The sequence below is a fragment of the Ylistrum balloti genome, unplaced genomic scaffold (genome assembly GCF_031769215.1).
Source record: "Ylistrum balloti isolate Yb309-2 unplaced genomic scaffold, AGI_CSIRO_Ybal_v1 Utg370504, whole genome shotgun sequence".
In the NCBI taxonomy this organism is placed as follows: Eukaryota; Metazoa; Mollusca; class Bivalvia; order Pectinida; family Pectinidae; genus Ylistrum; species Ylistrum balloti.
The window spans coordinates 373,610-389,744 of record NW_026782326.1 but is presented as its reverse complement, the minus strand read 5'-3'; the positions used below and the strand labels follow the sequence as shown (position 1 = coordinate 389,744).

The following is a 16,135-nucleotide window of genomic DNA, read 5'->3' as shown; positions in this document are numbered from 1 at the left end:
CTAAATATTTTTTTGAAAAAAAAAGATCACCAAACTTTTTGGAAATAAGTCCGTTCAAAATGCAAGACAAAGACCACAATTGGAAAAACTGAAAATCAAATGAAAGCTTGGAAAAAATGGATCATTCCTTGAAACAAACAAAAACAAACTGCTAAAATATTGAATATGTTTGTATGTTGAGTATGTTTGTGTTGGACCAAATTTGGAGACATTCCAGTTTTTTGGTACCGAAATCACGAGAAATACCAGATAACTGGAAATAGTTACAGCACATGTCATATCAGCAGTGAAAACTACTCAAACACATCGTCCGGACCACACAATCTACACATGAAATCCATTTGTAACACCAACAGAGAATTAAAAGTACCTCTTTGTACCAGTGATATAATGTCCTGGTGACTTCATGTCAGTAGCAAGATATTTACCAGGAAGCTTCGAACCAATCAGCCCTGCAACATTCCCCCTGTTGACTACAAAGACTACATCACCACCTTGCCAGTGTTATCGTGGCTTTAGAAGTGGGTGGCTGTATATAACAAAATGTACTGAAATCGCAGAAGACTGGTCGGAAACCTTGTAACGTAACAATACAGTCGATGTTATTTGTTCATAGACTGTCAGGAGTCTCCATGTAAATATTTCTTTTCTTCATATTTTGCACTAGTTTTATTGCATTTGAGTTTGGATGATGACTACGTTTGCATGTTGGTGTTTTCATGTTTGTTTGTTTTCCCCGTCGTCGTTAACTACTAGCACTCGGAACCTTTAGAATACAGGCAGAATTCCCTCAAGATAAATCCGAGCTGTACGATACAAGGTCGTTGAAAATGAGAGCCGCTCAGAATACCTTGAAAATGTAATCTACGGGGTCACTCATGGTGGTAGTATTGGACCAGTTCTCTTTACCATTTACATCAGTGACCTACCTTTAGTATCAAACTACACTATCATGTTATCCACAGTAGACTAACCTGTACGCCTAGTCTGTTATAGGGGATGGCCTCGAAAAGCTGAAACCTTTGATGCGGTTTGTAAATGGTCAGATTCCTTGCAGATGATTTCCAAGATGGCAGGCACCAAGTTCAATATACTCTCATACAACGAGATTTCAAAAAGCCCGTCACAATATCCACCGATACAGATCCTACTGTTAGCATGGGTAACAAAAACAGCAAGAAAATAGCAACATATTAATATAATCATGACCTTAGCTCAAATTCAATAAAACTAGGACAAAATAGGGACAAAAGAAGGATTTATACTGAGACTTCTGAAAAAGTACAAGGAGAATGAGACCAGGTGTTCCGGAAGAGTAAGCATCTTCTGCTTCACCGACGACACCCGCCATTTAAAGCTTGGTAAAACCAAGTAGCCTCGGCTTCAATGACGATGTCAACACACCAGTGTGACAAACTCGTCCGAATCTTGGTGTTTTCTAGAATATTTACCTTTGTTGACAGAAACATGAAGTACTATGTATTAACCACGGATGAGACCGTACTTAGAATTTAGATCCAGTTGGTGTTTCCTGTCGCTAAATTACACAAAGGCTGTTACAAAATTGGGGGAGAGATGGACAACGAAGCTCCGAAAATCCAAGAACTTACCACGCTCAAACACCCACGACTAAAAGCAGATATTGCAGGATGGTATAGTACAACAGAGAAAATAAAACTGACTTCACTATTCCAAGTCCCATGAAAATTTCGAATGTAAGAAAGTTTTATGTAATGAGTATTATTATTTTGGCAATTGTTCGCGGAGCTTTGCTACAGTTTTCCAATACGCATGAAAATTTTGAATGTAACGCTTGTGTCTTTTTGGAACAGTGCGACTGACAGCCAACGGTAAAGTACCGCGTGTAATTTAATCAGTAATTGGTCCTAGGTTTAATTTAAACTGTTGAAAATAAAAATGACAGATATGGTTTGAAAGATGACGCGTTCCTGAAATCACTGATATCAGAAGACATGGCGTCTAATTACAACAATAATCTATAGACCTACTTGTGTTTTTATGGATTAGCCGTGACTTTGACCTTGTCAGGTCTCGGGACAAACCGTACACCATGTGATCAGTTAATCCGAAGATCCAGTACACATTTATTACGGTGTTGGTAAATCTACAGTTGATCCGCTTATTCTCTGACTCGTGTTGTCGATATTGTTGAGTAGAAAACACATGGATGTATTGTTTGAATTGGGACGATAATTTATCTCTTCCTGAAACTGGTAATTGTGAGTATCTTTTAATACGGCAGGATTCCGGAAGTACCTACAATAACGAAGGAACTATCGTGACTTTTTCCGAATTGCTGGGTTTGAAGTATGTGAATGGAGTTAACGTATGCTTTGTCGGACCATTGGGTTCATGACCAATGAAGCGATCGGAAATTTTCTACAAAAAATTTATATGAAATACCGGATACCAGATTTCAGTGGTCTCACGAAAAAAAGTAAAGATCTTATTGCCTTACCTACAGTAATTTATGGACATCATTTTCGTGATGGATGTATTCATAAGAACTTCCCAGAATGGTGTACAGGAAAAGATATTGAATGGCGAGTCTGTCTCGTAACTCAGATGACGATATTATAACAAAAAAATGACGTCGATGTCCTAAAACAATATGACGTCACGCCAACAAGGAACCGCAACGCGTGTTTCCGGTGCAGCGAGGTCAACCAAAAATGACCCTAAGTCGTCGACGCGTCAGGGGTCAAAGACTCGGAGTCAGCAAATGACTGGATATCAAACAGGAGGAGACTCGAGGAATCAACAGACACAGCTAAGTCGACAGGGATCACAGGGTGCCACCAGACAGACAGGGCGACAGACGGGCAGACAGACAGGGCAACAGGCGAGTAGGCAAACTGCGGGGACTGTGAAGTCCAACCTGTTGGTCCAGAGTCGGCTTTCAAATCAAATCGTCTTCCGTCATACACCGAGCCAGGCAGACGGATCTGAGGCAAGGAGTTACAGGTCACAGTACGACGATGAAGATGGGGAGTACGGAGAGGGCGAGGAAGGGGAAGAAGAAAACTATGGAGAAGAAGAGGAGGAGGAGGAAGAAGGCAGTGAGGATGTAGAAAGTACGTATATAGAAGACTACTACCCAGAGTACGCCTCGGTAGAGTCAAGGAAAGTCCAAGGTCCGAGGGTCGAAATAACGGACGGTCCTCAACCGTGTCATTGTTTTCCAAAGAAAAGTAACAAAAATGTTCCTTCTATGGTTTATGAAGACATCACGTGCAAACATTCTGGTGTTAGAGGTGAGGCACATGCGGGTGTATTTCGATTTGATTTTAACTGGAACGAGTATATGGAGGAGCCCAAACGTAGAAAACGAAGTCAAGCTCCTCCTAAAACTAACTTTGTGAAAGGTTATCCAAATCCCGAATTCTTAGGAGGTGAGTATGTTGAAGAGGACGAAGAGGAAGATGAGGATGAGGCAGAAGATGAGGATGATGACGATAACAATCAAGAGGAAGAAGAGTTTAACGACGAAGACGATGATTACTCGTATCGCGGTGACGAAGAATTCGAAGGACGATGGGGTAGACAATCCGATGAAGATGACTATTATGATGATGAAGAAGAGGAAGTGGATGAAGAAGAGGCAGAACGACAGAGAGCTTTGGAAGAGGCTATAGCGAAACCTAGTGGAATACGCGCTATTATACCGCTGCCCCAAATAGGGTACTCCCCACCCCCCTCCAGGGAGAGATCTACACCTATGTCCCAACGTTCCGTTCCATATTCATTGCCTCCTTTGCCCGAGAGCCCCTTTATGTCTGCACAAGGCAGACAGACAGCTCAGTCTTATGACTCGAGTGTCGGAAGTCGACTGGACAGCAGAGATTCACGTAAGGGCAGGTTCCGGTTGAAGAATACTATTAATACAGTGCGTCGTTTCCAAGGGCGGATGTACGATCCCGGTAAGTTTGCTGTTTTCGTATGATAGTACTTTCTGAGATGGTAAATTGTACGCGTACATTTATATATATCCAGAGTTGTGGCCCTTTGTCAAATATTTGTAGTGTAACAGATCAGTGCCCTGTTATAAACATCTGCTGTGACAGATCGGTGCCCTGTTATAAATATCTGTGACAGATCAGTGACCTGTTATGAATATCTACTGTGACAGATCAGTGCCCTGTTATATAAATATCTACTGTGACAGATCAGTGCCCTGTTATATAAATATCTACTGTGACAGATCAGTGCCCTGTTATATAAATATCTACTGTGACAGATCAGTGCCCTGTTATAAATATCTACTGTGACAGATCAGTGCCCTGTTATAAATATCTACTGTGACAGATCAGTGTCCTGTTATAAATATCTACAGTGACAGATCAGTGCCCTGTTATATAAATATCTACTGTGACAGATCAGTGCCCTGTTATATAAATATCTACTTTGACAGATCAGTGCCTACAGATCAGTGACCTGTTATATAAATATCTACTGTGACAGATCAGTGACCTGTTATATAATATCTACTGTGACAGATCAGTGCCCTGTTATATAAATATCTACTGTGACAGATCAGTGCTGTTATATAAATATCTACTGTGACAGATCAGTGCCTGTTATATAAATATCTACTGTGACAGATCAGTGCTATATAATATCTACTGTGACAGATCAGTGCCTGTTATATAAATATCTACTGTGACAGATCTGTTATATAAATATCTACTGTGACAGATCAGTGCTATAAATATCTACTGTGACAGATGCTATAAATATCTACTGTGACAGATCAGTGACCTGTTATATAAATATCTACTGTGACAGATCAGTGACCTGTTATATAAATATCTACTGTGACAGATCAGTGCTATAAATATCTACTGTGACAGATCAGTGCTATAAATATCTACTGTGACAGATCAGTGCCCTGTTATAAATATCTACTGTGACAGATCAGTGCCCTGTTATAAATATCTACTGTGACAGATCAGTGCCCTGTATAAATATCTACTGTGACAGATCAGTGCTATATAATATCTACTGACAGACAGATCAGTGATATAAATATCAGTGATATAAATATCTACTGTGACAGATCAGTGCTATAAATATCTACTGTGACAGATCAGTGCTATAAATATCTACTGTGACAGATCAGTGCCCTGTTATATAAATATCTACTGTGACAGATCAGTGCCCTGTTATATAAATATCTACTGTGACAGATCAGTGCCCTGTTATATAAATATCTACTGTGACAGATCAGTGACCTGACCTGTTATATAAATATCTACTGTGACAGATCAGTGCTATAAATATCTACTGTGACAGATCAGTGCCCTGTTATATAAATATCTACTGTGACAGATCAGTGCTATAAATATCTACTGTGACAGATCAGTGACCTGTTATATAAATATCTACTGTGACAGATCAGTGCCCTGTTATATAAATATCTACTGTGACAGATCAGTGCCCTGTTATATAAATATCTACTGTGACAGATCAGTGCTATAAATATCTACTGTGACAGATCAGTGCCCTGTTATATAAATATCTACTGTGACAGATCAGTGCCCTGTTATATAAATATCTACTTTGACAGATCAGTGCCCTGTTATATAAATATCTACTGTGACAGATCAGTGCCCTGTTATATAAATATCTACTGTGACAGATCAGTGCTATAAATATCTACTGTGACAGATCAGTGCCCTGTTATATAAATATCTACTGTGACAGATCAGTGCCCTGTTATATAAATATCTACTGTGACAGATCAGTGCCCTGTTATATAAATATCTACTGTGACAGATCAGTGCCCTGTTATATAAATATCTACTGTGACAGATCAGTGCCCTGTTATATAAATATCTACTGTGACAGATCAGTGACCTGTTATATAAATATCTACTGTGACAGATCAGTGCTATAAATATCTACTGTGACAGATCAGTGACCTGTTATATAAATATCTACTGTGACAGATCAGTGACCTGTTATATAAATATCTACTGTGACAGATCAGTGCTATAAATATCTACTGTGACAGATCAGTGCCCTGTTATATAAATATCTACTGTGACAGATCAGTGCTATAAATATCTACTGTGACAGATCAGTGCTATAAATATCTACAGTGACAAATCAGTGCCCTGTTATAAATATCTACTGTGACAGATCAGTGCCCTGTTATAAATATCTACAGTGACAGATCAGTGCCCTATTATAAATATCTACTGTGACAGATCAGTGACCTGTTATATAAATATCTACTGTGACAGATCAGTGCCCTGTTATAAATATCTACTGTGACAGATCAGTGCTATAAATATCTACTGTGACAGATCAGTGCTATAAATATCTACTGTGACAGATCAGTGCTATAAATATCTACAGTGACAGATCAGTAACCTGTTATATAAATATCTACTGTGACAGATCAGTGACCTGTTATATAAATATCTACTGTGACAGATCAGTGCTATAAATATCTACAGTGACAAATTAGTGCCCTGAGCATGAAAATGATGTGATAAATGCATGCTTATTAAAGCTACATCCGGGAAAGTGTGCCTATATACAAATTGGATAAAACACTACAAATGACTTTATTTATCATCTCAGTGAAACAACACTAAAGCAATCAGAAACAGAAACAATATATAGGAGAAATAATTGACAGAAAGCTTGATTTCGAAACATATTTCACAAGAAATCAAAAGGACAAGATAGCAATTCATTTCAGAATTTGGTCAACGAAACTTTTATCTGGCTATATAAATCGTTGTATCGTTAAAAATGAAGTATAAGCCAGAAAGAAACAGGATAAACACGGATAACACGCTGATTTATTAACTTCAAAGCTTATTTATGAACTGTCGCTACAATTTACCGTAATATTTATAACAAAAATAATATCTGTTGAATCTGACGTAGAGATACTAGATCATGTACCAGAAATATGTCATTAAAAATCTACTGTCGATTCTCATTTTTTTCAACAATACATATTTCATATTCAATTACTTGTCATGAATATATTATTTGATATATTGCAGCTTCCAAAAAAGTCGTGTCGTATGACATAACGCCAGCCTTCAGGGCTAACCTTGACTCATGGCAGGCGCACATTGACAGCGGCGCTTCCACAGTTTCCGGAAGTCGGCTTTCTCTCCAATCCGGAAACCGTCGAAGCACCGTACCCAGTCGTCGGAGCGTGAAAGTCGAAAGTCGCCATACAAACATTCCAGAGGAAGATGATGAAGACGAGGATGATGATGATGATGATGACGAATATGACGAGGATGAAGATGAGGAAGAAGATGAGGACGATGATGATGATGAGGACGACGAAGAAGATTACAGAACAACCCGCTAAATATAGGTATCTAACGTTATCTATAATTATGACGTCAGTGCAAACAGTGCAGTTGAGACTTCTACAATTCGTTTCTATAGCATATGAGACTGATAAAACGTGTCTTAATATTTATTGCTAATTATCACGCCATATTCTTGATGTAAAGAAAACATCTAGAAAATAATTCTAGAAAATAAATCTTTTTTAAGTAGCTTTATCAATTTATCTTTATTTCTCATGGTCTCGGTGGATATAATAAAAATATCTAAGACACGTTGAAATAACGCAACATTAAATGGAAACCCGTGATTTTCTGTATCTATGTTAAAGGGACATAGCGATTAAACATTAATGTTGTTATTGATTGTACTTAACTATGTATTTCCATTTAAGTTTCCATGCTATCCCGATATTTACAGTCAATTTCCAATATCCAGATTGACCCCTTTGGCAGAAATGAAAGCGACAACAGTGACACAGTCAATAAAATCCCGTTTTCCAGTACCGGATTTTGTTATGGGTGTGACAAATGATATTTGATAACTCTAAGGCAATTCAGAATTACACGTTATCATATACGACGCAAAAAATATACATCGATTCAGGCGCGTAACCATGTTTGTTTACAGACGACGGTGTTTGTGCGCATGCGTTATCATGCTTTGATGCAAAAATTATACATCCAGACTGTTGATCAACAGATCAGGGTTTCATTTTCATAACTACTAGTTAACCTCTTTATTTCCATATTTTATTGAATACCAGCTGTCGTTGTTCATAAGGTGAAACATTTGATATAGGAAATAATAAAAATAAGTTTGAAAAAAAAAGTTTTTTCCGTGATGTCGCTTTAAAGGGTTTCCATAATACATAATCGTTCAGCTAATGCGAGTTCCAATTCTCCTTCTCTGTTGATCATTTTTCAAGGATAAAGTGATATAGATATGTTTTCATGGTTATCATTACTTCAGCACCTGTAACATTTATAATTCTTGTTTCTTTGTTCATTTGCAATTCCACGTGTCAGAAATTGTGTTTGATATCGGATCTATAGAGATGTTACTGACAGTATTAATTACACTTGTCTGTAACCCTTATTGTTGCACTCATGGCCTCTATACGTTTCTGTAATACTGTGCTATGGATTTACAAACAAAAAACATCGAGAATACATGTCTTTTGTTATGCTTTATATACATATATTTGTTAATATTTCATCCGAGGATGTTGAAAATCTACGGACATCAAATTTGTTGAAACAATTGATTTCATTAAAAAAGGAATTTAATTAATCATTTTTTATGTATTTTTTTTCATATGATAAATGAGATTGTTCTATAGCGAGGTCTAAAAATGGTGGCCAGAGTTTGGGTCAGTATAGATTAAAACGGATTTTCATATTCTCGTTTATTGTGATGAGATAAAACGAGAATGCAAGGCTGTAGTGTTTTCGCATTGTCGCATTCTCACTCGGGAATGTTGAAAGATACATAGGATTCCAGTATTTTGGTACTACTTTCGTTTTCTCGATTTGTGTAGTTCCATTTAAGTATTGTTATTGTATTTGTGTCTTGGCAGTTATAGAACCACCGGGGTAGAGGAGGGGTTGGAGAACTGGTCTGTTGTATCCTTATACTCGTGTGAAATATCACAAGTTATCGCTTGTAACAGAAACGTTCACTAGCGTTAAGTAAACTTGGGACGAGGAAACAAGAGTATGGAAATTCGGAATTTCAAATTACTTGACAGGAGATTCGTTGAAACACGCGTAACTACTGAACTTACGGGAGTTGTCACCCCTAGCACACTTAACGTCATAAGGCACGATCAGATTCAGCGGTTAGACAATATTATGTTTAAAAGCATTTTAGCGGGACATATTCAGTGTTTTAGGTTGGGTTCCTATATTTGAAATTATCTACAGCCTGTTGCGAAGTCGCCAGGCGAAATGTGTTAAAGACCGACTTGTGTTACATATAATAGACTATAGAGGAGAAGAAAGAAGAACTGTAAACGATATGTTTACTGGAGTTGTGTCGGAGATAATGACGCCCTGCCCTCTCTTTAGATCATGAAATACTTGCTTGTGTTTAAATGTTTTGTCTATATAAATTTTAATTACCGAAGCAGAGGGCACTGTCGGAGGGATACGGCTAGAGATTCTCGGGGATAGAAAACATGCCGGACCTAATTACAGCTATCTCATCAACTCTAGACGACCTTAAACAAATACAGACATGGTGGTCGGGAACATTCACACGTGGGCATCAGAGATAGAGATCTTTTATCGTAATGTATCTTACTTTCTATTTCGAATTACTAGAAGACAGCCACCAGGTGGCAGAAAAGTGTTTTTGATGTATTACAAATTAACAGGGAAAAGCATCAACGAAAAAGGGGCTAATAGTTTATATTTACATGTATTAAAAATGGAAATAACAAGATCCGTTTATGAAACAATATGTCCCCGGTTGCAACAAAATTATGAACTAGGACATTAAAACTGTGCTGTGTAAGACATGTGATGCATGCACACTTTGTGAAACACTCGTCATTGTGGTAATGATATTTTGTTTTTAACCTTCAAATGTAGGTCAAAGGTCACGTTAAAGACCACTTGGTCAAATATTTTGGTAACACAAGAAAGGTCCTGCCTATTGCAATGTAGTGGTTGTTGGCAAGGTTAAAGTTTACAACAGACAAACAAACAACACAAAAACAAGATGCCCCGATCTTTCGATCCAGAGGCATAATAATTACCTACTGCAATTTCGCTTTTCATGAGCAAAACATATTATTCAATGTCACGCGTTCCTCCTTGGAAGCATTCCAACTTGGAATGTATTTTCATCATTATTCAACGCGGAAAAAAGAACACAAGAAAACAGTAAAATGATCTTTGGATTATCAGAATAAATTTGTATATATAACATTTTTATTTCAATGCTTTTCCCTAGGATTCAAAGCGGGGATCTCTGACTTAGTAGTCTGGCTCTCAACCGATCGAGCTGAAAAGAAGTTTTGTCTAGCGATTGGTAATATTGCGGCTAGTATTTCACAGAATTACATACTTACTCTCCAAAAAATAACTCGTTCTTGAGTTTCCAGGGTTTACAGCGCTAGGTATTATTCCAGGGTCTCTACCAGGGCGCCAAAGCAACAGAGGTCATAAGTCATCCCGATGCCTTCGCTAGGATTCGAACCCAGGGCATCTGGCTGAACATATCGAACTAAAGATAAATTCGCTCTGTTGCAGCTATGATTTACCAAGACTCGCGTATTGATACATTGGGTGGTCAGGTGGCACTCGTCCGTCACAGGCTTAAATTTCCCAAGCGAGCGTGAAAAAGGATGTGGTCGCCTGCCCGATCACGTGGGTTACTCCGGTTTCTCCTTACAATAAGAGCCTTCGAGCACTTCCATCCGGACAACTAGAGTAATTAACATAAATTAATATAACTTGTTTCGCAAATGTTGTGAAGTATCATTTTTAATCACAATACAACTCATATGAACGGTAACGTCCCCTATATTTATTAGTATTGTAATATCATTTCGTTATGGAATCAAAATATTAACAGCATCTTAGAGGAAACACTCGCAAGGAGTGTCCCCCGGTGTCATTAGTGTAATAGAGTGTCCCCCAGTGTCAGTAGTCTAACAGAGTGTCCCCCGGTGTCAGTAGTCTAACAGAGTGTCCCCCAGTGTCAGTAGTCTAACAGAGTGTCCCCCAGTGTCAGTAGTCTAACAGAGTGTCCCCCAGTGCCAGTAGTGTAACAGGGTGTCCCCCGGTGTCAGTAGTCTAACAGTGTGTCCCCCAGTGTCAGTAGTGTAACGGTGTGTCCCCCAGTGTCAGTAGTGTAACAGTGTGTCCCCCAGTCTCAGTAGTGTAACAGAGTGTCTCCCAGTGTCAGTAGTCTAACAGTGTGTCCTTCGGTGTCAATAGTGTAACAGAGTGTCCCCCAGTGTCAGTAGTTTAACAGAGTGTCCCCCAGTGTCAGTAGTGTAACAGAGTGTTTCCCAGTGTCAGTAGTGTACCAGAATGTCCCCCAGTGTCAGTAGTGTAATAGTGTGTTCCCCAGTGTCAGTAGTGTAACAGAGTGTCCCCCAGTGTCAGTAATGTAACAGTGTGTCCCCCAGTGTCAGTAGTGTAACAGTGTGTCCCCCAGTCTCAGTAGTGTAACAGAGTGTCTCCCAGTGTCAGTAGTCTAACAGTGTGTCCTTCGGTGTCAATAGTGTAACAGAGTGTCCCCCAGTGTCAGTAGTTTAACAGAGTGTCCCCCAGTGTCAGTAGTGTAACAGAGTGTTTCCCAGTGTCAGTAGTGTACCAGAATGTCCCCCAGTGTCAGTAGTGTAATAGTGTGTTCCCCAGTGTCAGTAGTGTAACAGAGTGTCCCCCAGTGTCAGTAATGTAACAGTGTGTCCCCCAGTGTCAGTAGTGTAACAGAGTGTTTCCCAGTGTCAGTAGTGTACCAGAATGTCCCCCAGTGTCAGTAGTGTAATAGTGTGTTCCCCAGTGTCAGTAGTGTAACAGAGTGTCCCCCAGTGTCAGTAATGTAACAGTGTGTCCCCCAGTGTCAGTAGTGTAACAGAGTGTCTCCCAGTGTCAGTAGTGTAACAGAGTGTCCCCAAGCGTCAGTAGTGTAACAGAGTGTCTCCCAGTGTCAGTAGTGTAACAGAGTGTCCCCAAGCGTCAGTAGTGTAACAGTGTGTCCCCCAGTGTCAGTAGTGTAACAGAGTGTCTCCCAGTGTCAGTAGTGTAACAGAGTGTCTCCCAGTGTCAGTAGTCTAACAGGGTGTCTCCCAGTGCCAGTAGTGTAACATTCTTCATATCTTTGGTGCTGTAATACCTCCAATCGCACGGACGTGTAGACATACATTTGTTTTCCTTAAACCTCTGAAAAGTAGGTATACCTCCTTCCAGAAAGAAGTACAGTAATGCCTTCCTCCGCCCGAATGTATAGTAAAACCCTCTTTATCCCGGATGTATCTATATCTCCGTGGTACCGGAAGTACCGTAATACCTTCCTCCGTCCGGATGTATAGAAATACCCTCTTTATCCCGGAAGTGTATCAATACCTCCATGATACTGGAAGTACAGTAATACCTTCCTCCGTCCGGATGTATATTAAAACCCTCTTTATCCCGAAAGTGTATCAATACCTTCGTGGTGCCGGAAGTACAGTTATAGCTCCAGCGTCCCAAGTCATCTTTCAGTAGCGATACCCCATTCATTCCGGAAGTGTAGCAAAACCATTTTGATTACTAACAGGCGGATGTCCATATTACTTCTGTCTATTGTTACAACAATTTTCTCCTCCCTGAAGTAGTGTTATACCTCCAAAATCCTTGAAATGATGCAACGTTTTCGTAATCCCGTATTGTTTGGCATCTCTTATCCCGGAATTGAGGAACATCTTCTTCATACCAGAAAAACTAGATCCCCTTTTAAGGGACCAACTAACCTCGTCCTATTTCTAGGCGTTGTTTCACCAACTAAGGTCAGTGTTTTGGTAACATGAGCACCCTCCTGCCAAATGTACTCTTGGTACTCCTCGGTACCAAAAATGATACAATACAAACCTTATTTTGGAACTTTCATAACTGGTCCTTCAGCAACATACTACCATGACCACGTGTAAAAATTTCCGTCGAAGAGTGTTTTATTATTGACAGTAGGCATATCGAATATGGTAGAATTTTACTGAAGTAAAAAGAACAGATATAAATCTGTAATTGTTTTAATTGACTCTGACCTTAATTGGACCAAAGTCGTTTAGACACAAGGAATATATGTTTGTTAGTTAACATTAAATAACGTCACAAATTGAGAAAGTAAAACGACATTAATCCAAATAAGAAATATCTTATGGTGTGATCTGTCTGTACACTGACAGGACATCGTCAATAGACCAATACCAAATAAATACTGTAACTATTGGTGTGTATAGTGGTAAATAGTGTAACTATTGGAGTGTATACTGGTAAATAGTGTAACTATTGGAGTGTATACTGGTAAATAGTGTAACTATTGGAGTGTATACTGGTAAATAGTGTAACTATTGGAGTGTATACTGGTAAATAGTGTAACTATTGGAGTGTATACTGGTAAATAGTGTAACTATTGGGATGTAGTGTAACTATTGGAGTATACTGGTAAATAGTGTAACTATTGGAGTGTATACTGGTAAATAGTGTAACTATTGGAGTGTAAATAGTGTAACTATTGGTGTAAATAGTGTAACTATTGGAGTGTATACTGGTAAATAGTGTAACTATTGGTGTGTATACTGGTAAATAGTGTAACTATTGGAGTGTATACTGTAAATAGTGTAACTATTGGTAAAAATAGTGTAACTATTGGAGTGTATACTGGTAAATAGTGTAACTATTGGAGTGTATACTGGTAAATAGTGTAACTATTGGGATGTATACTGGTAAATAGTGTAACTATTGGTGTGTATAATGGTAAACAGTGTAACTATTGGAGTGTATACTGGTAAATAGTGTAACTATTGGGATGTATACTGGTAAATAGTGTAACTATTGGAGTGTATACTGGTAAATAGTGTAACTATTGGGATGTATACTGGTAAATAGTGTAACTATTGGAGTGTATACTGGTAAATAGTGTAACTATTGGAGTATTTGTATGTTTGGATACATTTTTATAATATATTTTATTATGTTTACATATAAGACAGTTGGTATATTGCCAACAATTTGTTAGGTATGATGTGTGTAGTTTGCCTTTACTTAAGATTTTTAATAATTGGTATTTATTTGACCCGGAAACCTCGAGGCTGTTCATAAACTTGATCAATCGACTACATATATGTATATTGACACCTCCAGACGTAAACATTAGATATAGACACGGTGTTTTTACCTTTCATCCTAAAATATTCGTCAAATGGATAGTGGCATGGTTTTACGCCAGTGAAACAAAGACACCGACAGAACAGGTATTACACTGGAATATTATATTTAATATAGGTATTACACTGGAATATTATATTTAATATAGGTATTACACTGTAATATTATATTTAATATAGGTATTACACTGTAATATTATATTTAATATAGGTATTACACTGTAATATTATATTTAATACAGGTATTACACAGTAATATTATATTTAATACAGGTATTACACAGTAATATTATATTTAATACAGGTATTACACTCTAACATTAGACTGAAGATGTTTGTAAACTTTGTACCCATATTCAATCCATTCTAGTCGTTTGTTTTTTCAAGCCTCTGACCTGTTACATATATGTATATATAACTCCCAATAACCACACAACATACTTCGGCCATGTTTAAAATCCTTATGAGACCTATGCCAATATTTTTGTGTGTAATATTTTGTATTTTTGTCACAGAGAAAACTACAAAACATCTTATATATATATATACATATTAGTATACACAGAAAAAATATTGATACAAATAGCGAGTATTTAGCAACCTATACAAAAGGCGATATCAAAATAAATCACATGCTTTAATTTTTTTCCACACAGAGCTTCAATTTCAATATTTTACTTAAGTACCTACGGGAGGTAGGAGAATTTGCCCCTCCCCCGTCCGCGCGTCTCCCCGACCCTCGTTACCCCGTCCCTACTCTGTGACGACGGGGTGGTGTATCCAGGGGTTAATTTGACACGGTAAGTAGGTAATCGATAGTGGTATTTTTAGGATACGAAGTGTCTCGTATGATATCAATCAGGACTAATATGCTATTTACTCACACATGTCTTTGTATACGTACATTGTATCTACAGATCTGGCGTCAAATTAAACGTCCTTTTCACAAGTTGGAATAATATTCAACATACCATTGGCCGTGCCTGAGGTGTTTAAATTCTTATTTCACGAATACATATGTCTATAGGTATTCAAAAATTAACAAAGAACACCGAGGAAAGTTATTGAAGGGAATTTCAAAAGTTTCATAATGCTTTCAGCGTTTATTCGCTATACCCTTTGGTTCCTTTATACGAAACCTTACAGCGGAAACCGACGCTATTTCATTAGAAAGCTATTTACGTATGTACGTACAATATCTTCAAGAATAAATTACACACAAAAATATTGGCATAGGTCTCATAAGGATTTTAAACATGGCCGAAGTATGTTGTGTGGTTATTTGGAGTTAGATATCTGTATCTGATAGTCAACCTGTCGATAGGTAAGTGTATGCTATATAATAGTTTTAGATTTTAGTAGACCAAACAGTTATGAATTACTTGATTTATGTTCCGTATCCGTATAATGTGTTATCTACAACGTACTTGCACATTTCCAGACATCTTTTATTCCAGCCCAGTCCATATTTTGTATCTTTGTCACAGAGAAAACTACAAAACATCTTATTTGTCTATGGTAATCGATACTGTAATATAACTTAAAGTCACGTGACTCATAAGTATACCAGCACAAATATTGATATAACTTATGGTGATTAAATATAAATTCATAAACCTTATTTATTTTACAACAATTGCTTTGTATAAATGCCTCTATCTAGTCCTGATGGAAACGTGTAAATCGTTTTACTATGGGTTGAAACCGGAGTACCCGGGGAAAACCCACATGGATGAACAAGTAACCTCCTTTCTTTTCACGCCCGTTACGGGAATCGAACCCCGTTTGTAAGGACTCAATACTCTTTCGCATCTTTAATTCGAACTCAAAACAGTGTCACATCGCTTGTGCGGACTCAGGTCTGTGTCACATCGCTTGTGCGGACTCAGATCTGTGTCACATCGCTTGTGC

General features: G+C 38.1%; 1 protein-coding gene across 1 annotated transcript; it reads left to right on the top strand.

The window, feature by feature from the left end:
• Positions 1-2,632: 2,632 nt before the first annotated feature.
• Positions 2,633-7,363, top strand: LOC132555555 (uncharacterized). Its single transcript, XM_060219905.1, has 2 exons — positions 2,633-3,941; positions 7,044-7,363. The coding sequence occupies exons 1-2, from the start codon at positions 2,633-2,635 to the stop codon at positions 7,361-7,363; spliced, it is 1,629 nt and encodes a 542-aa protein (XP_060075888.1).
• The last annotated feature ends 8,772 nt before the right edge of the window (positions 7,364-16,135 follow it).